A 26,620-nucleotide genomic window follows, 5' to 3' on the forward strand; every position below is an offset into this window, starting at 1 on the left:
GGCTTGATGAAGACCAGCACCTCCCAGCCAGAGGTCCAGCACCCTGGGAAGGGTCAGGAACTTTAGAAAGCAACAGCAGCAGTGTAAATCTGCCAGAATATCTCAAAGGTAAAAAAACCCACAACCACCTCTTTCCACAGGCACATTCAAACAGCTCTACTGGTTCCATCACAAGGCAAGTTCTTTCTTCCTACGTCTCAGCTTTACATTGCTGCCTCATGCTGTATTTGTAGCACGTGCTACCATTAATAGTGGCAGTATGTAGGCAGATCTGAGGACATATCTCCATCAGCATCCACAGTCTCAGAGCCTTCAATTTCACTCAGTTCCTCATTTATACCCTCCCCTCAGCCAGAAGAACTCTGCATGACCTGCAGCATCTCTGCATCCTCACTGCTGCCATGTTGTAAAGATAGTGATTAAAGAGAAGCCACCACACAAACTCTGCTAGAGGAACAGCTGACCAGGAGGTAGATGCCAGAGATGTCACAGTGCTTTTATGGTTTCTCCAATTAATACTATAAAATGCACAGCATTACACAGTTTAAGTGTATTAAACCAAGGAACTGCTCCCTGCTGAAAAGTTCTGATAAATAATGTAACTTAGAATCATCGAATGGCCTGGGTGGGAAGGGACATTAAAGCTCAGCTCATTCCACCTTTAGAATTCCTTGCTAAGATCTAATCTAAATCTACCTCCTTCATCTTAAGGCCATTCCCCCTCATAGGCATAACTGAGGCATAATTGTTGCACCATCATCCCACAGAAAAGTGACAATTCTATTTTGCTGGTAAAAGCTGCCATGACTATTACTCTAAAAGCTGTGCAATTTTACTATGAGACCATATCAATTAGAGGTGGAGTACATCAACTCTGCCTCCTTAACTGCCTTAACCAGTGCAGTAATCCACCCCAGGGGAGTTTACTATACATTTAATAGTAGATTTACTCAATATTCTTCAAATAGACATGGAAAACTTCAGAAAAATGATGCTGTTCCTATTGATGTTTCTTCTGTCACATGCCACAGAAATATTTTGACAAATACAAGAATATTTTATAAAGAAGAATAAAAGCAATGAACTACAAAATGGTCTTGTTTATGAGAACATCAACATATTATCCTCATTCTTTTGAAAGAGAAAAAGCCACAGATCTGTCAGGTTAAGAACATTATCTTCACATTGACAGGAAAATAGATGCAGATGATTGAAAATTTATTTCCTCTATATTAAGAAATAAACCTCAGCACAGAGCAAAGTTCCTACAGAATAAAAAACCTCCGATGGCTATGAGAAGACAGGCAAAGAAGAGAAGACTGATGATACAGCTGCCTGCTGCCCCAAAAATGAGTGAGCACCTAAAAACCTTCATGATTTGTTATACACATAGCTGGGGCTCTGAGAGAGCACTGAGAGATCACTTCCAGCCTGTCTCATTAATAGGTTAAATTCTGTTGTTAGAATTGTTTATGTGTTTCACCTCTTTCCAGCCAGTTGAACAATGCCCTGCTAGAACACAGAATGAGAAGTGCATGGTTTCGAGTCTGGGACAATCCTTGGCGAGCACATTTAAACTTAACATGAACCTGGGTGACATTTAAAAGCCAGGGGATGAGGTGACAATAGAAAGGTTGTTATGGGAAGCACAGGAACAGCTCTGCTGAGAGAGGATACAACCCCACCTTCCCACTTAAGAATCAGATACAAAAGAACCATCAAAACTAACGGGAAGAGCTCTGACAGCAACCACTTCACATCACATTCCGTGGGCAGATGACAAACCCCACACATGCAAAACACTAAAATACACAGGCAAGTTCAGTGAGATCAAACTTTTTTTCTCACACTCTTCAAAGCCATTCTAACATTATTCTGTGCATTACACCATTCATGGTGACAGTGCTGATTGTGGTTTTTTGACACTGGAAGCTCCTCAAGAGGAGGTTCAAAGACCATTTATGAGCAACATGCCCTAATGCTACCTAAAAATATACATATATATATTTATATATACATATATAGTTTGTTCACTCCATCCTTCTGTACATGCTGATATTCAATGGTAAAAACTGAAAATAAATTGAGAGTGTTACACTGAATGTCAGATTTCTGCACCTGGGTTTGACTCCTGACTGTCAGTGGTTGTACAAGGAAAATCAACTTCAAGTTTGATTGTCAGTGTACAGTCATATCAGTGACATTTTCACTGAAATTATGGATACTTGATTTTAAGAAATAAAATAATTTACTGGCAGATCTTCAGGCACCAAAGAAATCTGATTTTAACCAACACACTGATTAACACTTCCAGCACAGTAATTATGTACATGGGCCTGTATTTAGATCTGCCTCCAGATTCCTAGGTATCTCCTTATGCTGAAATTTCATTTAAAAATATTTCCAATATTTTCCTTTCCAGCAGCTTTGCTCACCCTTTAGTTACTGCCCTGCCTCAGGTGACTTCAGCAGGGTCAGACCAGTACCCCCATGTTCCCATGTGCAATGATTCCTGACATTTTAATTGATATTTACATCTGTATTAACTTTATACATTTAGAAATAAATAAAGTGCAGCTCCTCACCCCTCATATAGCCATTCAGACATATAAAAAATTGCAGAGTTGTATATATGGGTACACACTAAGTCTTAATAACTAAAATAACTAATTGTTCCCAATAATTTCCTCTGGCATGCAGCTGTAGTACTTCTTGCAATCCACTTTATTCATCTGCAGTAATTCATCCCATTCAGAAGACCAAGATTTTAAAATAATATTTAAACAAGGTTGAGGATAACAACTAAAAGGTGCCCACAAGAGACATATTTAAATGCCTCCTAAATATATTTACCAAAGTCAACAGCGAAGTTTAATTTGGCAATTCTGCATTTTAAAGCTATTGTCTCAATTAGGCCAAAAAGAAGGATACTGCTTATGACTGCAAGTCTCTGCCTGCCTTCATTTATTGTTCAGTTCACAGTCTCTGAATACAACACAATCCTCCAACGGAGTCAGCTTTCATAATTCAGCAGTACAAAGTCTGCAAACACATGTAACCTAGATCCATATTTCACAGTGACAGCATATGATAGCAGAATGTGAAGTATTAATGCTAGTGTCACTACAGTCCTACACTCTACTGCACTTTAAGAGAAAGCAGCTGCTGAGATGAAATGTGTGCCAACTGTCTGAAGACAGAAACATAAGAAACATTCCTTCTGTTACAAAGGGAGAGACACACACAAACAGACTTTCTTTTAGACTCAACAAGCCCAAAGTTTCTTACTTTTGCCTTTTACGTTTCTATTTCAGAGCCGCTCGCGCGCTGCGGGAGAGACGGCGCCGGGTGGGAGCCCCAGCCTGGGCACAGAGCAGCTCCTGAGGCACCGCAGGGCTGGGTGAGGGTGATGCATCTGTACAGGAACTGCTGGAATGGTGACACCAATCTGGCAGGATTCTCCAGGATCACTTACAGAATCATGGAATCACTGAATCATTTAGGTCGGAAAAGCCCTCTGTGATCATCGAGTCCAACCATTCCCCCAGCAATGCCAAGTCCCCACACGGCTTTTAAATCCCTCCAGGGATGAGGACTCCACCACTGTCCTGGGCAGCCCATGCCAGGGCTGGACAGCCCTTTTGGCGAAGAAATTTTCCCTAATATCCAACCTAAACCTTTCCTGGTGCAACTTGATTCTGTTCCCTCTCATTCTGTCACTTATTACCTGAGGGAAGAGCCCAACCCCTGCCTGGCTTCACCCTCCTGTCAGGGAGTTGTAGAGAGTGACAAAGTCTCCCCTGAGCCTCCTCTCCTCCAGCAGCTCCCTCAGCCACTCCTCATTTACCCAAAAAAGCCCAATTCCCCCCAAATTCCTGATGAGATATGAGATAAAAACATGCAGAATGCTGGTTAGAGATGCTTTAGGACCTCCAGGAATGCTACAGCAGCTTTTCAATAACCAAAGCAGTGAAAGAGTCTCCTGCCTGCAAACATCTTTGTCCTCACCCATCCTTGTGTTGTGCACCTGCTGCTGAGAGCTTTCTTAATTGGACTAAGGGACACGCTACAGAATTGTAAATTGGATTAATAAGGTGTGTTTTTTAAATCTATTCTCTACATAGAGAGCAGTAGAGAACTTGCTCTCCTTGATTTGTGTCTAGTCCTGGAGCAACACCACCAAATGATCTCCCACACAGTGTATCACCACCTTTTACACCCAGTGCTGCAATAAGAGTGTGACATAATCTGAAACGTTCGGCCGTAATTCACTTAAAAACTACTACAACCTCATTGACCTCCTTATCAAACAATTTATTGTGCATTTACAGACTGGACAATGAAATAGAAGAGGTAAGGTATTAATGGTGACACTATTTGGCAAGCTCATAGCACAGTTCATTCAGAAGGCAATTTTAAAATTGAATGAAGAGGTTTGACTAGGCAATAAAAACAGCCACAATGCCAGTGAACAGTACTTAGGAGGAAAGCCTCTAATTATCCTATTTATAAATCAACAGCAATTTTACTGATGACTTCTTCTCAAACTTGATTAAAATAACTTCAAAAAATTAAAAAATAATCAGATCATATTTGTTTTATTAAATTATGATTTTAAAGCGTTATTGATTCCCTTCATAAATGAAAATGATAAAAACTTGAGGACAAGAATGAGACAACATTTTTTAAGAGAAACATTTGTACAACACTCTGCAACATAATTATAGTGCTGCCCTTGGGGAAGGGGATTTTATTTTATAATGAGAATGTTTACACTGTTATGGGGTTCAATCTATCTGGGAGGGAAGGTTAAACTTCTTTCCATTAAAGACAGGCTTATAATGAAAAGCTCTGAAAGGAGAATGGAGTCTAATATAGTAGATGTAATGGCCTATTAAATGATTCACACACACAAAATGAATCAAATTCATTGTATCTTACTGCTCTTTTATGACAAAATTGTTGAAAAAATAAAACTATTGTCAAGATAATTGCATATTACATATACTGTATTACTGTAACTACTATTCTTATTGGGTGACCCAGAGTCTACATTTTAGGGACGTTAATAGGACATTACATTTTAAATACTTTATAGCATTGGAATGTTGCACAGAAATCCCACTTTCACTCTGAAGGCAAAAATCAATTCAGACTTTAAGTCATGCTGCAATTCTGCATCATTCTTTTTCAATTAAGTTTTTGCATACATTCTTTATGATGTCATTTCTACATTCCTGCAACAGATGTTTGTTTATATCCCAATTTACCCGAATGCTGCCATACTAGTCCCTGAACGTAACCTCTACAACCAGCTTGTGTTTCCAAAAACACAGCACAAGAAATGTTTCCTTAAACTTGTCCCCTCAATCTACTGCTAAAAATCACCATCTCTGATAATCACACAGTAATGGACATTGTTCTTACAGGAGCTTGAATGCATCAAAAATACCAAAAGAAATTAAATGAAAAGTCATGGTACACCTCTAAAAAAATAAATTATATATAAGCAAGTCAAAAAGTAGGAAACATTTGGGATTTGCACAAAGGACTGAAAATTTTACATGAGATCTATAATACAATATTTGGGCCTACTACTTAGAACTGTGCATTAATAATGACTGTTCATTAAGGAGCTGGTCTTGCAAACACACAGGCAGACTGACAAAATCTGCATGATTTTCTACTACTGCAGCCAGTCACCCACAGAACTGCCCATATGTGCTCAAGCACACATATATTAAACATCAGAAACCTTGGGTTATTATCTTTTTTGCTAATAAACGCTTCTAAAATACTGGCTGCATTATTTTCACATGTTGGAAAGTACCAGGATGTACCTGGTATTATCATAATGCACGTGAAAGCACAAATAATACAGGACTGAGAATATTTTGGGCACTTTTACCCAGTAAATAAAAACACAATCAGCAGGGTTAGAGTGATTCCTGTTCCAGATTAATGGGCAAAACTTGGGACACCACAGACAGCAAAAACTTCAAATTTTCAAAGTTTATAGAAGACTTTGCAGGTATTCCAAGACCTTTAAAATACCTCAAAATCTCAAATAATTTCAACTGAGTTGAATAAAAAATAAGCCAGAAATTCTAAATTTAGATTTCTCATGGGAGGACAACCCTGTAGAAGCAGATCCTTATATTTTAATGAATAAAGGACTTAAAGCATTTAAGCATCAAATACTTAAGTAAAGCATTTGAAGGCTCACACCCTTTTCTGAGCCTTTTCCAATATTAAGAATATTTCAACGTGTTTGTTATTATTATTTATTATATAGAGGGGAAGTTTAATTGCTTCTACCCAGCTTCATTGGAGAACCTGCTGAGTGGGGGTGAAAAGTCCAACAATTCTCATCTACAACTGGCTATGGAAACTGGCACATTTTAAACACTTCCTAGGCTACCCAAACTTGATGCATTTTTTTAATATAACTTAAAGCCAGCCTAAAATCTATTTCACAGCGCACGACCATTTTTTAAAGCTTTCGACATAAAAAAATGAGACAAAGAAAAAAATTAAAAAATATTTTAATTACAGGAAGATAGGTGAAGATTTTCAGTTTTGTGTTCCTATTACTAGAATTCAAGATAACATAAATAATCCAGATTTCACAATCTGAAGTGGGATTATTTCTCCTGCAGGACACATTCTCCTCCAGAAGGCAAGTCCCAGTTCCTAAGCACCAGAAAAAAGCTACTAAACATAACTGCAATAAAGCAAATTAATCATTCAAATCTCAAGGAAGCCAGCATAAGAATGTAAGAAATTAAACTAGAGTATTTTCAGAAAGAAAAGTGGAGGAATAAATAGCAATTGAGCAATCTGGTCCAGTGGCAGGTGTCCCTGCCCATGGTAGGGGGGATGAAATGAGCTGATCTTTTAAGTGCCTTTCAATCCCAAACCATTCCATGATTCCACGAACTCCCCCTGCTTATAAAAGTAAGATACCTTGAGGAGAACAAGTCCTAACCATGAACAAGATTCTTTCCTATTAAAATTAACAAAGTAACCACCCATACCATTCTCCATACATAAAGAGATGGAGAAATTACCAATGTAGAAGGTGCCAAAACATGAATAAAAAATTGCACAGATAGTTGAGGCCAAAATTAATCTCTTTTCCAAACGTTCAGTCAGGACTGGAGTGGGAAATCTGAAAGGCAGCTCAATAGACAGAATATGAAACAGAGAAATCATTAAATAACTGGACTCCTAATTTACCACGCAGGAGCCATTCCAAGACAGTTCCTAGTGGTGATCAATGTCAGACAAGGCAGATTGGCTTGGAAGGATGCTCTGAACAGTTTCACATTGCAAGACTACAGGCCTCAGCTACTCTTCTTGGAGAGAAATAATGCCAATAACACACATTATCCAGCAGATGCTTTTCAACTGAGGAATTCAGGACTGTGTGTATGTGGGATGAACACTCATTCAACAACCTCTAGCAGAGAAGATCCATCAAATCACCCACTTATTTTCTCCTTCTCCTCGTATCTGCTTCCAAAACCTTCCATCTCTCTTTATTACAACTTCATTACCTCAACTTCAGGCATCCCTATTACTGCACTGGAATAATGCTGACACACCAAACTTGTTTATTGGTAGCCCACAGCTATGCAGGAGGATGAGCTGCACATCCTCCCCAGTCACTGTGTTTGAGTATCTCCACTTCCCCAACAACTGCTCTGTGGATACTTTGATTTTCTACACGAACAGGAGTATCATGCCAGCTCAAAAAAGGTTAAAAGACAGAAAAGTAAATACCAGAGCTTGGATCTCTGAAGACACTGAAGTCAAATTTCATGTATCCAAACAAAGCATCTTCATCATTGTGAGGCATCCTCCTAGTTAGCATTCACTTTAGGAATTCCAAGTTAACAAATGCTCTCCATTTTTTCCTCAAGGAAAATCAATTTGTTTCATTTATAGTAGGTCTTTTAAAAGGGAGTCATAACTGATGGATTACAACATGTTCCTACCTTTTCAATCTGAATTTCATAAGAATAAAATAAACCACAAATGAAAGTGCTTGTACCAGGCACGTTGAACCTTTCTTCTTCTATTAGCATATCAGTCTGCAATCATAACTAGATCAATAGCAAAGATATCTGCTTAAAAGAGCACCATGCTTTCTTTTGTCAGAAATTCATTACTTTTTATTAGGGTCATTGCTTGAAAACTTCAAAACACCATATGGACCTAATTGTGGTTTATTTTGGCAAAAAGGAAGACACTGTAGAACAATTGAGGCATTACATTCTACAATTCCATTACTTTCATCCCTCTCCATTTTATTACTGTGTCATTAAAGGCAACTTGAGTGAGCGAAGAATTATAGTGTCATGTGTACGGGCTAGTAGATTAATAACAAAACACACTCAAGTTTAAAGGTATCTAACAGCTGTTTTCATTATTTTGTGTAAATACGCTTGAAGCATATCTATCTGATTAGTGGATAGAGTGCTCTTCTCTGTCACATGCCATGGGCACTGCTATGTGCAAGTAATCAAAGTGCTCAGAAAATGAGTTTACATTGTTCACTGCTGAAATACACAAATGTCAGAAAGTGACTGCGCATCAAAGCTTAGGCAAATCAGCTGCTGCAAACAAACAGACTCCAATGCACATCGCAGCTTTAAACATTCCTCTGCAGCACAATGAGTGAACAGGACTTATTGCCAGCCCAAATGAAGTGATGCTTGTGGAATAATAAGTTGCCAACGTATAGATGTGCTGGCAAGTCCAGCACTGGGTACCACTGAAAAGAGCTCAGCTGCTTCCAGAACCACAGATACAATGGTTTACTATGATAAATATGCCCTGATATCAGGCAACTTTGTGGATCTCACACAAGGTCTCACTAGAAAACAAAAAAAGAAAAAAAAATTTTTAACCCTTTTAATATTTCTAAATATGTTTTTTAGTTTTTCATTGTGACTCTTTTACCAGGAACCCTGTCAGCTGATTCCTCCACTTATTGGCAACAAAAAGACAACAGTTTAGGCACACAAAAAGGGTCCAATCCTCTCTTTTCCATATATAGTCACATCACTCAAGATGGATAATTCAAACTCAGATGGCAGATAACACAAGTGAACTCCGAATCCAAGAGACGTGCAATGAAGTTTGAGGAAGGACATATAAATTTCAGTCACTGAAAGGAATTACTGCATAAAAAGTTCTTCTTTCTGTCCTCCATTTGCTTCTAGCACAGATTGAGGCAGTTTTTAGTATTAAAACTGCTCTACACAAGTATGAAAGTGAAAGAGCCCTACAGACTCATCAAAATAAGAAAGTTAAAATAACTCATTGTGACTCCAATGAGCTCAATAGAATAATTTTATCCAAATGCTTCAGTGAGCAAAAGTAAACTGAGGCAAAACAGAGAAGGATGCTTAGAGAGCCACAAAGACTCAAAACATTTTGCCTGGCAATGGTTTTTACTGAGGCACATCTCACCTAATGCTTTCCCAAATCCCTGTGGTTGTCAACCCTTTGGCACCACTTCTACTTGTCTTCTGAGGGATGCCCAGGCTTCCAAAAAACATCATCCATGAATCTGTTGACATTCCACCCCATGAAGAGTTCCAGACCAGGCTGGATGAGGCTTGGAGCAACCTGGTCTAGTGGAAGATGCTCCTGCCCATAGCAGGGGGTTGGAACCAGACGGTCTTCAAGGCCTCTGTCAACCCAAACCATTCCAGGATTTTATGATCCTAAGAGTGACGCCTCAAAAACTCCCTTGTTGCAAAGGCAAAGAAGAGGAGAGACAAAAGGCACTGGCCATGATGTGGTTTTCTTCAAAAGCACTAAAACGTCCAGATGAACCCAGTACAGTCGGACAAAAACACTCCCCTCACTTCTTTTCCCTTCCCACAATGGTCATTATGAATCCAACCAATAAAATTCAGCCCATCTCAAACACAGTCAGAGCTGGATGAACTTTGCAGGACACTGCTCATTTATTAAACACGTGATTAATGATCTAGGAGACCAACAGTGTGCAGAACACAGAACAGGCTGGGCTGCTGTGTCTTGTACAGATGCTGAGAACTCAGGATCTCCTTCATGGACCAGTTCAGGTCTCAAGACTGAAGTGACCAACTCATCATCCATCTTTTTTCACCTTCATTTTGGGGATACCATCACAACAAACATCTGCAGCTGCCTGGCACTACTCCCATATTGTTTAACCTATCATTCTATGAATTTATCAAACTTGCATTTCAATAGTGTTTCAACAGTCATTTCACAACTAAATGTGTCTCTGGAAAATAGAAATCAAACCAAGCAACCACCCTCCACACCCATTTTTTCACTTCCAGTCTCAGCCATTTAATAATGACCAATTTATACCTAGTGGATGTTGTAAGGATTATCCTGAAACTTAAATAATTCCTCCTCTTTCATGGCATTTATCCTCTGACTGTATTTATAAAGATTAACATATATCCCCTTCTCAACCTTTATTTTGCTAGGACAAGTGAACCATACTCTTTTAATCTGCTCTCATAATACAGATTCCCTAATCATCCTAGCAGCAATTCTCTACACCTGTTTCACAGTTTAAATTAATCTTTCTTGAGCACGGGTGACCAGAACAACATACTTTTTTTTTTTTTCAGTACTTTACAGAGACAAATCAATCTGTACATTTAAAATCCTTTTCTATGGTGTATGAGATTCAAATACACTTAAAAAATTAAATATATATATATATATATGGCACGGTATAGCTATTTAGCTACACTAAATGTCAACACATTTGTGGCAATACCTGCACAGCCACAATGACTGGTCCACTTTTAGCACATCAAAGTGACCAAGGGAAGGAAGATCTGCCTGTTTCTCTATTTAACACCTGTGAGAACCATCAGCTGCAGATGGAAAATGTTTAAGAGTTCAAAGGAGAACATGGCTGTGAATAGCTTGGGGGTTTTTTGAGTGTCAGTCATCGAACTGAAGATATAAACCTGCTGCAGAACATTCATGGTAAGTATTCTGCCATGGAGAGTGGAACATACCTAAAACCAAATCCATCCTGGAGAAATTAAATCTGAGGCTCTTCAACTGCTGCAGAAACAGCAGTAAGAGACCTGTGGCTTCCAGACAAAAAGAGCTGATAAGGAAGCACAAGTGGAAAGAAGAGGGTTCTGGTGGTGAGACATCACACACCACTAAGGTGATCTAAAATCTCTTCCAGCCCAAGGCTTTCCATGATTCTATGGAATCATTACCTCCATGTCTGGTTGGGTAGCAATGAAAACAGAGAGAATGTGGTCTGATAATGAGTCCAGTGTTGTGTGGGGATAAGAAATACATACAGCAGGTCATGGATGGACAAAGTCCAGCTTTCTGCAAACCTTACCTGAGCACTGCTTAGGAGCCATCTTAAAGGAAAATGGCACCATTTTATGAGGAATCCACTCTAAAATTTACCACAGATTGGATGATTCAACTTAATACCTAATTCCTTCTTCCTGGCTGTTGTTACTGCCTGTAACTTTGTTTGAAAATAATGAACTGAACATAAGGGTATCTTGTTTTATAATATCCAAAAACCATTCTGCAGCAGGTAAGTATTTCTCCGCAAAAAATGTCCCTTCCTAAAAAAAGGTAATACAATTCCAAGAGCTTTTTTTCCTGCATACTTGAGGAAAACCTGGAGCTGCTGGCACAAGTCTAAAGGAAGCCACGAAGATGCCTCAAGGGCTGGAGCCCCTGTGCTATGTTATGGACAAACTGAAAAAGCTGGGAATGTTCAGCCTTGGGAAGGGATGGCTCCAGGGAGAATTAAGAGCCCCTTAAAGTGCTTAAAGGGGCTCCAAGAGAGCTGGAGAGGGACTTTGGACAAGGACATGGAGTAAGCCCCTGGCACAGGGTGCCCAGAGAAGCCCTGGCTGACCCTGGATCCCTGGAGGTGTCCAAGGCCAGGCTGGACAGGGCTTGGAGCACCCTGGGATAATGGAAGGTGTCCTTGCCCATGGCACGAGTAGAACAAGATGATCTTTCAGGCTCCTTCCAATCCAAACCATTCTAAGGTAAGAGGCTGGGAAAATAGGACTTGAATGTCCCACAGTTCTTCCACAAAGCATCCCTATGAGTTGGTGTTTGTAAGCCCAGGACTGATGAAGCCTCATTACCATTTAGAGATGCATCTTTTCCATAGTAAAGCAGAACAGCCTCCTACCTTAAAAGCACTTCTGGCACATTTACGTTGGAATTTTCATATTTTTAAATGTATGCTATCTGAATTATTTAAAGGGAAGAAGAGGAGGATTATTTCATCTGGGAGTCACAACTGAGCAGGGGGAATGTCCAAAATATAAAATATTAAGTATTTGCAAATGCAAAAAAAAAAAAAATCGAAAACAAAAAAACAAACCAAAAAAACCACAGAAAAAACCTAACTAGATTAAAACACTCCTTGAGCAACAAAGAAATTATCTGTGATTTGGCAAAATTCAAAATCATTTAACTTCATCCCATTTGGTTATGTATAAATAAAACATCTGCATTAAGTTGTTCTTACACATTACATAAAGGTCATCTCCATAGGACTGGAGAGCTATGCTCCAAGTTTCCTCTCCAATATGTGATTTTATGTATTCCATCCTGCAATTTTGTTCTCTTACTCTCTATAATTTCTATAGAACATCTTCATATCTTCCCCACTGACACTTCCATCTGACAGTACCTCTGACTGTAACTGGAATGGGTTGTCTGCAATCTTGCACACAACAGTGCTTGAAGCAGATCCAACACACATAAAGTTTCAGTCTCACATTTAATAACAATTTGCAAGGCAATCTATTCCACCACTCTTTTAAAAGGTGCTGTTTGTTTGGGTTTTGGTTGGTTTTGCTTTTTTCTCCCCAAACCAATGCTGCATTCAAGATGAAATGTGTCTTTTTCTAAAGATACTGCCATTCCCCTACAACTGGGAACAGAGGTTCTTTCATCCTTTCAAAACTGATTTCTGACATTTTATATTCTTAGTGAAGAATCTCTAAAACTCACGTCTCCCTTCCTATTCTTCACACTTTCTGCAAAATTTTTAGCATATTACCTGTTTTCTTTTATATATATTGCAAGTACCCAGCATATTTAAACAATAAGGTTCTGTCACTGCCTCATGTAGCAACTAAGAAATAAGATGCCCAACATGACTGCCTCCCTCTCTGTTACAATCCTGTAAGCATGAAATCCCTTTAAAGGAAAAAAAATCCACCTTCACTTCCATGCAATATTCATGAATTTCATAATAAAAAATATGAAATTGTTCAAACGTTGAAGGGCAGTATTTTGAAATGCAAAATCCAGCAGGGACAGCCTTGTGTATAAAAACCATCTTTCACACATGCAAATGATTGAAGTTCCTATGGATTGAAAGGGACCTGGACACAGCCAGACCACTCAATACCCAGAGTTAGTTTTGTGCCACCTTTTTCCTTTTTCCACCCCTGCTAACATTGTATTCCCGCCAAAAAGCCCTCAGTTCCCCCTGACTGCAGGTAAAATTAGGGTATTTAGTACTTTGCAGGATTCTACCATTAAGCAACAGCTTTTTTCCACTTTGAATAAAAGAAAAAAAAAATCCAAAAAACAACCAAACAAACCCACAGCTTTATTTCAAGTCTGCTGTGACAATTTTAACCAATAAATTTAAATTTCGCTGATTGTTATGACAACAATTTGATGAAAACTCTGAAAGCATTTCATGTCTCAACCGTCCTGAACGGCACTGATATTTAACTCAACCCCAGCATTCAGGAGAAAGGCTCTGTTGTGAAAGGAGAAGAAAAGACACAGAGAGAGAATTGAGGTAGGAAGGTGAAGAAACCCCCACAAGGACTTGTGTTTATGATGCTTTAAAAAAGGTAACATGTATTTACATTAAATCGATTAAAACTTCTACTAGTGCGGAAACTAAAGTAAAATTATTTTTTTTTTTAATTCAGAGTAAGTACAGCTGGATGGGTGTATTCTAGATGGAATCCCAAAAGACTAAAGAGCACCATCCATACCAGTTGCCGATGAAGGTGTCATTTTCAACCCTTCTCCCATGACATCCTTCAACTCCAAATGCCCACATTTATTACAGCAAGGTAGGCTATTCTCTTCCCAAGTTGCAGAGAAATTATTATGCATGGAAGTGCATAATAATCCAGTCCAGTCGTGACTCTACCACTGACTTCCCACATGAATATGCACGAATCAATTAAACCTCTGAATGCATCCATTTCCTCCTCAAGTAGTAATGATAATAATAATAATAGCTGCCCATTGTATAGGGCACTGCATGCAATATTTTTAATGCCTGCTAATGAAATGTGCTATTAATTATTAGGATGTGGTTTGTTTTCTGAAAGCCAAGCACCAGCACATCTCAACTGTGTATTCAAAGTGGCACAACTTGAATATTTCTGAAAAACTGCCTATGGGAAAGTATTGTGGAAAATCCTCCTTAAAAAGCAAATGGTATTTAAATCAGTATGAGAACTTGTAGCTCTCACCAGCTCTGCTGCGGAGAAATTTGCAGCTAAGGGGTTAATCAGATTAGATGGGAGTGGTTATAGGCTCAGTGCCACAGGTTTTGCCCTTTGTGGCTTCTCACATCCCAGACTTGGAAAATATGAGCTGTGATACTGAGAAAGGTAAGAAGCCAGCACAGCCCCATAGTGATAAATGAGTTTGCATCATCTGTCATTAGAACTTCCTGCCAACAGGGTCATTCCCTATTAAATTACCACTTGTCAATGTTTAAAATACTGATTGATAAATGACTGTGCCAAAACTGATAACACGACAGCTTTTATTTTCTAATATTCTTGGTTACCACATTCTGCTACTTCAAGATACAGATATAGTAGGGCTTTTTCCAAGTACTTTAGTGAAAGACAATTTAATCTAATACAAAACTAACAGGTACTGTATAATGATTGGTCCTGATATACATTACATACTATTCTTCTTGCCAAAATAAACCTACTGGTGATTTAGTGATACGGGTAGATCCAAGTTTCACATTTCATCAAATGCTAGTAATCTGTTTTATCAATATAAACTGCATTTTAATGAAAAAATTCTTTTCTTCAGTACACTTCACTTTTAATTCCCCAGAGTATGATAATTCGTTCACGCTGTAGAACAAGAATGTTTTACAAGACCTTAACTCTCCAGAGAAATTTCTCTGTAAATACAAAAAGCAAATTTTATGGGAATGTGTTGTATGCAACATGAGCAGTACCCAACATAATAAAAAAGTGGGTTGCACAGAGAATTCTGCTTAAGTATCCTTGTGAGCTATTGTGAGCCTAAATGGTTATTATGATAGCATTTAGAGGAATACCTATACGACAGATAAAAGAGAGTCACTAAAACTATTTTTGTCCCCGAATAGATAAAAAAGAAATTACTTTTTAGCAAGTTTTGCAGAATGAATATATCCCGGCAGACTCTTCAGCCAGGCCCTTCTCTAGGAGAGCACTCTTTTTCTGATGCTGCTGGAGTGGCCTGGGGATAAATATTGTGGGGATAGAACTGGCATGTTCTGCCTGGAAGACAAGGCTGGGGTAACAGCTCTTCCATGATCCAGAGGGAGAATGGAAATTCGTACATCACCCAAGTCAGCACAGATGAGTGTGTATAAGAAGCATCATGTGAGAAAACACCACTGAAAATGAAGGTGTCCTTCACTGAACCACCTAAGCCCTCACTGCAGGTGCAGCTACCTGAGTCAGCACTAATCTCAGAGAGGCAGGAGGAACCACCCCACTGCCAACAGCTCCACAATGGAAAAATTCCATTTTATGCCCCCTTTGAGCCCACACTGCACATTGCTCCCAACAGGGGCTGTGTCCCAGATCCTGAGAGCATCCCTCATGCTCATTGTGTAACTCAGCACCGACCCTGAAACCCCGCTCTGCGGCAGGTGAGGAGGAAAGACATTCTGGGGAGCAATTTCCATCCCCCAGCTCTTCAGCAGCAAGCCCCAAGGTAGGAGCAGTCTATTGGCACTTTCTAATTATGCTGATGACCCATAAAGTGTGGTGGCAGCGAGGCTGTGCCATTGGAGAGGGCACAGAGCACCACGGAGATGCCCGAGCCACCACCAAAGGCAGGAGGTACCCCCAGTGCCAGAGTCACTGTCATTAGCACTCCACCTAAGCTAATACAAACTATTTCACTGGAAGGCTAATTAGCCAAAAACTGCTCTCCTAAGCTATCTATGGCTTCTCACATGCAAGACAGCTCACTACAGCTCACATGGGTACCACTGCTGAGCAGCTTTCCCTGCAATGCAGACACGTCCCCAGTGCCCATCCATAGCTCTGGGCTCCTGTGAATTCAAGTATCTCCTTGCTCATTGACATCTGCATTCTTCCAGTTAAGTGCAGCCCTGCAAACCTGATCCGAGTGATGCAATTAATTTATTTCAATTTTTTACTTTCCCAAATCAGGCTCCTCCACACATTTTTCAGCACAACAGATACTGCCAGTGTCTTTTAAAAACTTCTGCTTTACTCAGGAACTCCCTTGACTGGCCCTAAAATACTCTCTGAATTGGCAAATTCTGCCTCTCTCACACTATAACTAAAAAAATGTAAGCCCAAATGGTTGAGAATGTCCTGTTAACTGTACTAAGTTATAAAAGAAAATGAAGAAACAAGTCTAAAATCTTTAATTCTACTTCAAAATGAGCAATGCAAATAGTATAAGATACTCACAAGTTCCACTTTATAAAAAAAAGCAGTTTTTATTTTCTGCTGTAATCCTCATACTCTCATGTTTCTTTTATATTATTCTACCTCAGTCCAATGTGAATTTTGAGCTCTTAGGAACCTTACTTCATTCTTGCTTATAAAAACATCTTCCTTTCCTACCACAGTGTGGTAACAATAAAGATATACTACAATCAGAGGAATAGAAATAATAACCAAAATCTAAATTGAAATTTTCATTGGAATGAATTCCAAGGAGTACCTAATCTGACCCTGCTTTGCAAACGGCCACTGACAATGTGGGCACAGCTGGGATGAGAGAATTCCTATAAAATCACAGAATCATGGAATGGTTTGTGCTGGATGGGGGCTTAAAGATCATCTAGATCTGCCAAAGGCAGAGACACCTTCTACTAGACCAGGATAATGGTCCCGTGGATATCCAAGTACCAACAAAGACCTTGCAGAAGTTTCCAGAGGGCTCTGCTGCCATATAGAGAAGTACCAAAGATAACATCAGTCAAAAGGGAATTTCTTCTCCTGACCATCATTTTACAGCGCAAAAGTGGAAAAAGATTACATCAAAATAGACTCTATTGATCATACAGTGAAAAAAAAATTGGATTTATGTTACAATAGAAATGATACTAAAATGAAGCCAATGGCCAGGTAAGTGTGAATTACAATGTATTTAACTCTGTGCTGTAAACCCCCAGTCTGATACTCAGCACACATGGCAGAACAGCCACTGCTCTGCATCCCTTGCAATACCAATGCACGTGCAGGGACAGCCTGAACTCAGGGGGGCTTTTTGTCTTGAAGCTTAGAAATACTCTGATATTTATTCCCACATCATATACTTCACCAGAATGGACAAAGAGCAGAATTCAAGGCAGAAATCATATGGGGTGGGTATACATGGAGCAGTCTTGGCACCACAGGATATAATATGGAAGCCAGTCATTGTCAGAACCAGAACACAGGAGGATTAGGTCAGTAAATATCTTATTCTGTCAAATCATCAAATCCTTTCATCTTTTCTCATTGTCAGATAAGGACCACAGTCTGCTGGGTTTGCTCTGGGAACACTAACACGGGTCCTAAGGACAAACATTTATTTAAAAAAGATTCTTTATAAAAAAGCATCAACAACTTCCCCTCAGAAGTAGAAAAGCCCATTAGAGGCCCATTTGAAATATTTAAATACACACTACAAATTACAGCGGTGCCTCTCAGAGTATCCACAAGTGTTTCCTAGGATATCTTTCATCATTATATCTCCCCTCTTAAGTGATCATTTACTATGCTGCTTGTGCTGTTTGTGGCCATCACCTACAGTAATTACATTAAAAGGTAGATATTTTACAGGATTAACTCCTGTGACATGATCCTTCATTACACTGGTTTTGATCAAGGCTCAGATGCATTTTATTTTGCCCTACAACTGCAATATTAATCTAAAATAATCTTAAAAAGCTCCCCATGACATATGAGGATGATTTCTCAGATCACCTCTCTCTCTCCAATCCAAAGGTAGATTATGTTTCAGACAAGAACACACACTGAGACATTCACACACAAAATTAAAGAGGTCAAAATAAAAAAATAAAAAACCCACCCTGGTTATTTTGCCTTCAGAATTTTTAAATATTTTCCCAACATCTCAGCAAAATTATGCATTTTAAAAAGACTGCAGGCACTGAAATGATTGTCAGTCATGCAAATAATCACTTACTTACACTGTATGAGTTTGGTTTGGATAAAGTAAATTACCATTTGAAAATAACTTGAAAAACACTCTGGGCTAAGAGCTTGCTTTATAAATTTTAGCTTGGCCACAATTTTTCTTAACCTTTTTCTCCTCAATCTCCATTCAGTCACTATACTCATACAATCCAAATTAAAAAACCAGCTTTGAATTGCCACAGGTGCATTCAACTTCATGTAAATTATGTAAAGAAAAAGCAAATTTTGGCTGCAGCTGAAGGTCAGAACCCAAAGAACTTCAGAGTCAGGCAGAAGCAGCCTTTTCTTCAGATTTTTTCCTGTTGTCTTGATATTGCACTTTGTCTAAACACCTCAGATATTATATTTAGAATTAGCTGTTGAATAAAATATATATTAGATATAATAGAGCTGACATTAATTTTTGTTTTTAATCATTCTGCTCTGAAAGTTTTACTGTCACACAGTTGTTTATGAACATCTTAATCTTGAATCATCACTGTTGAAAAGAGATTTCTGATATAATCCCAAGTGCAATGACCACAATAAAAAGGGAAAGGTGTCCTGCCTTGTGAATGGGATCTAATATGAGAGCAGGATTTTAAAAGAGCACACAGAGAGATGTGAGATCTTTCTGCTGTACCAGTTTAGGTAGCAGGCTCATGATTTTACCCACCTAATCACCTCCTGCTTTGGACAAACGAGCGCTGTGTGCATGATGACTTCAGCCTAATTTGTCAGATCTTGTCTGACCCCATCTGCCAGGGCTGACAAGTCCAAAAGAGCTGATGTAATATACGAGCCAGGGTTATCATAACTTCATCTCCAAAACTAGGTCTGGGCCACATGATTCCTAAGGTATGCCAAAACTCCCAGAGCCTCTGGAACTGGCTCCACGTCAAATATGCTGAGCACCCACAGCATTCCCTGTGCTCCAAAGCTCTGGACTCTAAGAGGGAATAGTAGATCCTCAAAGATATACAGGTACTGAACTATGCTGCCATCCAGGCAGCCAAGTCCCTAAGAAACACTGGAGCATTTTAACCCACTTGTCAAAAACAGATGTTTGAAGATTTAACTTTAGACATTGATTTCTAAATGATTTTCATCAGTATTTCAGAATATAAACTTTTCCAAGACACTGAAACTCAAACCTTGCAGTTTGAGTACATCAGCGAGTGCACGACCTCAGCTCCTGCACTAAAAATTTCTCTACCTCAAACTACCACACATGTATATTTAGCCTTTGAAATAACTCTAAGTGCAGGCTGGTCAGGGACAAAGATCTCAAGTGTGGCCAGAACTTATTATCAGATCAAAAGGCGGGCTCTTGCAAAGTCATTGCAGTGCTTCCCATCCTTATTTCAGCAAAAAAAAACCTACCCAGCATGGTGCTGGGTTTAAGAGCATAATCAAATTGCAGAATCACACTCTATTTAGTGCTGGTCCCACTGAAGCAAAGTTCCTGTTCAGTGGGAGGAGAGTCCCTTATAACAGGAAAAACAATTGTGCCAGGTTTAATCAAAAGTGAAAAGGATCCTGTGAATGTTCCCTTGGAGCCACATAACCCACTGCTAATTTCAAGGCGGGCTCTGAACGAGGGCAATAAAAAACGTCCTTCAGAGTAACCGAGGAGGAGCGAGGAGCAGCAAATGCCAACATCTGCAGGGCTGCTCCCTGCCACGGGAATGCTGCTGCCCACCTGGAAAGACATTCAAAGAGGGAGGGGAGGCATAAAGCAGCTCCTTGGCTGCAGGCTTATCACTTTCACTGTTCTCCAGCATTTCTGTCTCCTCCGTGACCTCCCCTGCACAAATATGCACAGAGCCGAGGTGCTGGAACCCTGGTTACTGAGGATTTTAGACTTTCTGTGCTAACAAACACTGGCCCCCAAGAAAACACTACATTTAACCTAAAACCGTAAAGAAAACTTCCAAAGTTAAATAATAAAACTAAAATTATAAGTGTGTAATTTAAATAAAAATGTGTAACATCACGTAGTAAAAAACTCAGAATTTAAAGTTTTAAAATATAATATTAATATAATAATGATATCTTAATATGATAATTAATATCTGAATTATATTAATACTGTCCCTTCCAATAATATAATATTATAATGCTAATATTATAATAGTAATATAGTATATTTTATATTATATTACATTCTATTCTATTCTATTATGTTATATTATATCATATCATATTATATCATATCATATTATATCATATTATTATATATTATAATATACTATATATATTAAATATATATACTTATATATAATAAAAACAAAATCAGTTTTAAAACAAAAACTAATCCTTCTCCTTCACTTTCTTCTTCATAAAGGTAAGTAATATTATATAATTTAATTTTAAAATCCACAAGTTGTTAATTATTAAGTTAAAAATAGAAATAATTTACGTATCGCTTCTTGATTAAACAATTTGTCCTTAAAAAACCTTATAATGAAAAAATCCAACTCCATTTTTTATTTATTAAAATAAAATACCATAAAACTCACAGTTTATAACACTGTAATGTAAATAAAAACTAAAAAACATCTGAATCCAAACAAAAAATACCACCTCACACATTTAATCCCAATCCTAACAAAAAAACCCAAAACCTCATCGTTGAGGAGCAGGCAACTCCTGGAAGGCTGAAACAAGTGGGAAATCACTGAAACAAGTGGGAAATCACTCATCCTGAACGCTGCAAGTTTGCACGACAGGCACCGAGGACAGGCTTGGCTGCCTCAATAGCCTCTGATTATTGAAATACATTTATCAATTAGGGGGTTTTGCATATTATCAAACTCATTCATTAACGATGCTTTAGCTGATTAGTTAGAACGTCACCATAAATACAGAGTTTTGACAGGCTGGAGGCAATTTATGACGTGGAAAATGTACTGACCTGCTCACATCAGGAAACCTGACTGGAAAATAAAGAACTTGGCACTTCGGTCTGATTATTTTTTCCAAATCCTTAGGTCTGTGGTCAGGAATCAGCTTCATAAATTTTCCAATGGAGTTAAGAAAGGATTCCATATTAAAAGCAGAGTTGAACACCACAACGTCAGCAACCAAACTGTAAAAAGCGGTGAAGAATAATGAATGTATTGCTGGCACAAAAGGAACAGGATTATTCTACAGGCAAAGGAAATAGGATACATGTTCCCATAAACAAGCAAAAGGTGCAAGTTGATGCTAATTAAAATCAGCCTTTTCACATGAATTAGGAGTATCACAAGTACCTTAATCAGAAATGACTTAATTTCTCTCTATTCACCCTTTAAAAACATGTTTAACCTTTTTTAACCAATAATAAATTACTATTATTAATCTAAAGGAGCACATCCTACTCTAGCTGTGGAGTTTTGTTCATAAAATGCTAAGTACAGTGTTACTATCATCATCTCTCAGAAGAATTATAAACAGATAAGGCCCACTGTAATCTGACTTTTGTAGAATTTAAGTTGAAAGAAAATTAAAATTCCTCAGAAATACTTTTTATTGAAGGACAACTTACCTTAGGTTAACCTACCTTCAACTGACCATGTGTGTCAGGCAGCAGGACACTAAAGAAATGGATTGTTATTTTACCTATGCAAATGTAATCCTGATTAAGAGTATATCCTCTATATATAAAAATACAATACATAGCATACAATATCCACCCCCTCAAAAAAAGTTTGAAAAGAAGGCATATAAATTTAATGTTCTATTTCTACTGCTGTGTTTTAAAATCAACCAGATCAATAATTTTAAGATGGAGTTCAACGATAATGCAGGTACTATTTCTCCACTCTTAGAGTCAGTCTGGAGAAAATAAGCAGCTATAAAAAGCCTGAAGGATCTGGAAGTTTATCCTGGCAGTGCTGCCACAACCAGAGCTACACCAACAACACACAGCACTAACTGAGGTAAGAAATGCTTTATGGCCAGTTGGTTTTCTCAATATGTTATATATTGTAATACAGACCTACAGGTCAGAAGATACATTGAGGACATGTGTTCATAAGTCACAGGGCTGGTGAAAAGTATATTTGAGGTGAGAGGCTGTCATTCATCCTCTCTGCATCTTTCTGCTGTCTGGTCAAGAAAGAGAACTGACACTGCTCACCAAAGCAGCAGGAGTCAGCATGAAAAGCAAAGAAACTCCAACATTAGAGAGAAATAATCCTTTTCAAGCTGGCTGCAGGAGCTGAAATGCTTTCTGGCATCTTACCCTCTTGCCCACCTATGGTTTTTAACCCGTTGGAAGCCTCAGTTTTGAACAGAAGTCATCTTTTCTGCACTGATTTACAGATGACATGAGGCAGGGACCTGACACATTTCTTTGCTGCTCTCTGACACACAGCAAAGGCTCCAACAACATCATCTCACCTTCTCTCATGCATGAACTCATATCTGCCCTAGCTCCTTCCTGCAGGCTCTGCAAACCAGGGGCAAATTAGAAAGATTAACTCCTTAGAAACATCAGAATTCTGATTTTTTTAATGATCCAAAGCACCAACCTGAAGGTTCAAAGTGCTCTAATTTTTTACACTCTGTGTAAAAGTGGAAAGGTACATTTTCCCCATTTCTAACATATTTGGAAGATCAAAAGATGGCATTTCTTTGCAGATGACTACTGGAGCGTGAAAAATAGTCCAGAGGACATGGCTCCAATTTTCTGTTAAATTGGGGTTTCAGCAGAACAGAAATTGGAGATAAATATTATGTAACTACATGAAGAAGATAATGGAGGCTGAAGAGGACAGAATGGAGCATCTTTTCCCCCATCCCTGGAAGTGTTGAAAGCCAAGTAGGATGGGCTTGGAGAAACCTGGTCTAGTGGAAGGTGTCCCTGCCCATGGCAGGGGGTGGAATGAGGTGGGCTTGAGAGTCCCTGCCAACCCCAACCATTCTATGATCTACAAAAATCATCTTTATTTATCTAGTAAGAGAAGATACTTAAAATGAATCTTTTGAGGATAAACGTTTGTCAGTTTACAACAGATGTATGAAAAATAACTACCACAATCAAGCAAAATACATATACAAAAAATATTCCTTTCCTAGTGCCAGAAAACACTTCCTTTTGTTAGAACATCTGAAAATGGCTGCTACTGTTTTCAAAAGATTTTTCACTCCACTTTCCCATCTTTACAGCTCAGTAAGTGAAACATGTTGCAAACACTGTGGCAGAGGCAGCTGCAGAATGGCCAGAGCATACACAGATCATTAATTGAGAAATTTCAATATAACTGCCTTAGACTCTAAAGATGCAAAAGCTTAACTTGCACCTTAAAGTGCTCAAGCCCTATTCTTTATAATTCTTCCACCGAGAGAGGTGAGAAAGATCATGGAAATTAATTTATTTCAGTTGAAAACAAGCGAGTTTTGCTTTTTCGCTTAGGTCTGCGCCGTGCCTAACCACAAAGCTTTTCAGTGGTGCTGTTATTAACTTCTTTCATTAACTCAGATTCGAGAAATACATTTGTTTTTAGCAACAATAAAGGAACACAGCCTTTAAAACGTCTGGGTATTTTAGCACTGCACAATTTCTGAATACTAGATGAAAGAAATATAAGGATTTATCTGGTATGTTTACTGCCCTCTCTTCACAGGAAAAGTGCTGCAGTACATTTTAATTTCTGTTTATTTCCCTAAAACCCTCTCCATAATTTCAGCTGGATGCAGTAAAAGCTATGGCCAAGCACAAGCTGAGTAGCTGCAGCTTTGTGAAGCATCCATGAAACAAAGCACCACTTTCAGCCAAGGCACAGGTCAGAAACCCCACCAACAATGGGTACACCACGGCAGCATTGGTGGACTTTATACAATAAATTGAGATGATTTTTTAGAGCAAAGTGGTTCAGCCACACTGATTTTATCAAGCTCTCCTCAGAACTCTGCTGGTACCTCAGTTTGGTGCAGGGCCATCCTTTATAGAATCACAGAATAACCTGGGTTGGAAAGGCTCTAAAAGCTCAACCAGTGCCACCCCCTGCCATGGGATATCTTCCTCTATCCCAGGTTGCTCCAAGCCTCATCCAATCTGGCCTTGGACACTGCCAGGGATCCAGGGCCAGCCACAGCTTCTCTGGGCACCCTGTGCCAGGGCCTCATTGCCCCAACAGGGAAGAGTTTCTTCCCAATATCCCCTCTAAACTTACTCTCTTTCCATGTGAGGTTGATCCCCCATTTCCTGCCACTACATGGTCTTGTAAAACATTAATACAAAATAATTAATACCAAAAAAAAATCAATACAAAATAAAAACAGAAAAATAATTCATACAAAAAAAAAAAGTATAAGGACTCCTCAGGGTTATAATGCTGTAGACAGAAGGACACCTTAAATAGTGAGGAGCAGTGCAAGCCACACCTACCATGAAAGAATTTGGTTATATCCATACTGAAAATCCCTTTCCTGGCGTTTCTGGACAGGATATGCCAATTGGTTCTCATGGAAGTAGAGGACCTTTTTCAATTTGCCAAGGTCAGGGCGGAGGGCGGCGAGTTCAGCCAGGTTAAGCACCGAGCTTGCAAAGAGGATCCTGGAAAACAAGGAGAGCAGTGTTTACTGCCAACGAGTGTGCTCGCAGGGGTCACCCCTTCCCCTGCTCCCCACTCCCTCCCCCCCAAGAAAAACATAACCCCTATAGGGACACATCAATAGCTAAGCCTTAATACCATGTAGCAGCATTCGAAGTTTTGATCTCTTAAAAAGCAGCTGCTAAGAACCCAACTAGAAAAGCACCGAATCTCATCGGTCTTCCCAGCTCAGTTACAGAGAGATGCAAAATAATAAAAAAAAAAAAAAAAAAAGCTGGATGGATTTTATTGAAAAAGGCAAGAAAAGCTGTATCTGAAGGACAAATGGAACAAAGATAAGGCTGGCTAGGGAATACTTTGCTTGCCAGTTTCATTACACTTTACTTCTTTATGCAACCAACTACTGAAATTCAATATATGAGCAGGAATGGCACATGTTCATGTTATGACATAAACCCTTTTGATTTATGCACTGCACTTATCTAGTATGGTCTGCTTTTCTTTTTTTTTTTATTTTTTCCCACCCTTTTTCTGTTTTATTTTCACATTTTTATTAGGTGTCCTCTATAATGAAATGTTGTTTCTACCCTTGCACCCCAGTCCTGCCGCTGCACTCCTGCTATTCCACAGTCCACAACACTGCACACATCCTTCAATTAGATAAAGCAGGCACAAACACCACTAACAAGCTGCTATCTTAGCCTTGTGTAACTTCCCAGGCTATCAAAAAATGAATGTATTTAAATGTGTAATATGAAATCCTGACCCTACTGTAACCAGTGGCAGATTTCCCTGCATTTCACCAGAAGCATGTGAGCATCCCCTGGCACCTGGCTAGCTCTGCTTCCAAGCAAAGTGAATCCTGAACTTGCAGGGAGCTGAAGAGCCTCAGATATTTGTGTCTTGTATTTCTTATCACAGGGGACTTTAAAAAAATAAAGAATTGAGATCAGGTATTTATTGCATATAGAATATTACGTTTAATAAACCAATTTTAAACACAGCCTGTTTCTGAATTGTTTGGGGTTTTGTTTTTATTTTTTTTTCTCTCCACCATTTTAGTAATTCAGATTCAGAACTGATTTATGCAATGTTTTATTTTTTTTTAAATATTTTTTTCTAAGTTTTTTTTTTTCCTACTGTTATTCCCATTCTTTCTATTTTTACACGAATTTTGTGTTCAAGATTACTGCCAAACTGACATCACTAATGTGATCAACTTCTGATTCTGGCTGCCAACCTCACAACTCATGAACTTCCCCAGACATCCATCTAGATCATATATATTATATCATATCTCTGCTAACTTACACCCTTCTTAGATAACCTGTATCTACAGAACAAACACTTCCTAGGGCATAGATCCTGTATCCATCTTCATCAACCTGGGTCAATGCTGATCTGAAAGGATTACGAAAGTAAGAGATGACTGTTATTGCCTTGTTCATCAAATATTTGATGCTTCTAAGGGGCCTGTCACACAGAATGCCAATTAAGATATGAGCTCAGGTTTATTACAAGCCATACTAGGAGGAAAAAATAGTTTTAGGTAAGCCATTACTTATTTGTCACTGTGAGTAATGACCTCTGGACCTCATAATGACC

General features: G+C 38.8%; 1 protein-coding gene across 1 annotated transcript in view; it reads right to left on the reverse strand.

Annotated features, from left to right (window-relative positions):
* The window catches only part of GTDC1 (glycosyltransferase like domain containing 1), a 169,754-nt gene that overhangs the window by 61,074 nt on the left and 82,060 nt on the right, over positions 1-26,620 (reverse strand). The window contains 2 exon segments of the mRNA XM_030952793.1: positions 21,388-21,561; positions 24,850-25,017. Coding sequence (XP_030808653.1) covers positions 21,388-21,521 — 134 coding nt within the window. The 5' untranslated portion in view covers positions 21,522-21,561; positions 24,850-25,017.

The sequence above is a fragment of the Camarhynchus parvulus genome, chromosome 7, assembly GCF_901933205.1.
Source record: "Camarhynchus parvulus chromosome 7, STF_HiC, whole genome shotgun sequence".
Classification (NCBI taxonomy): domain Eukaryota; kingdom Metazoa; phylum Chordata; class Aves; order Passeriformes; family Thraupidae; genus Camarhynchus; species Camarhynchus parvulus.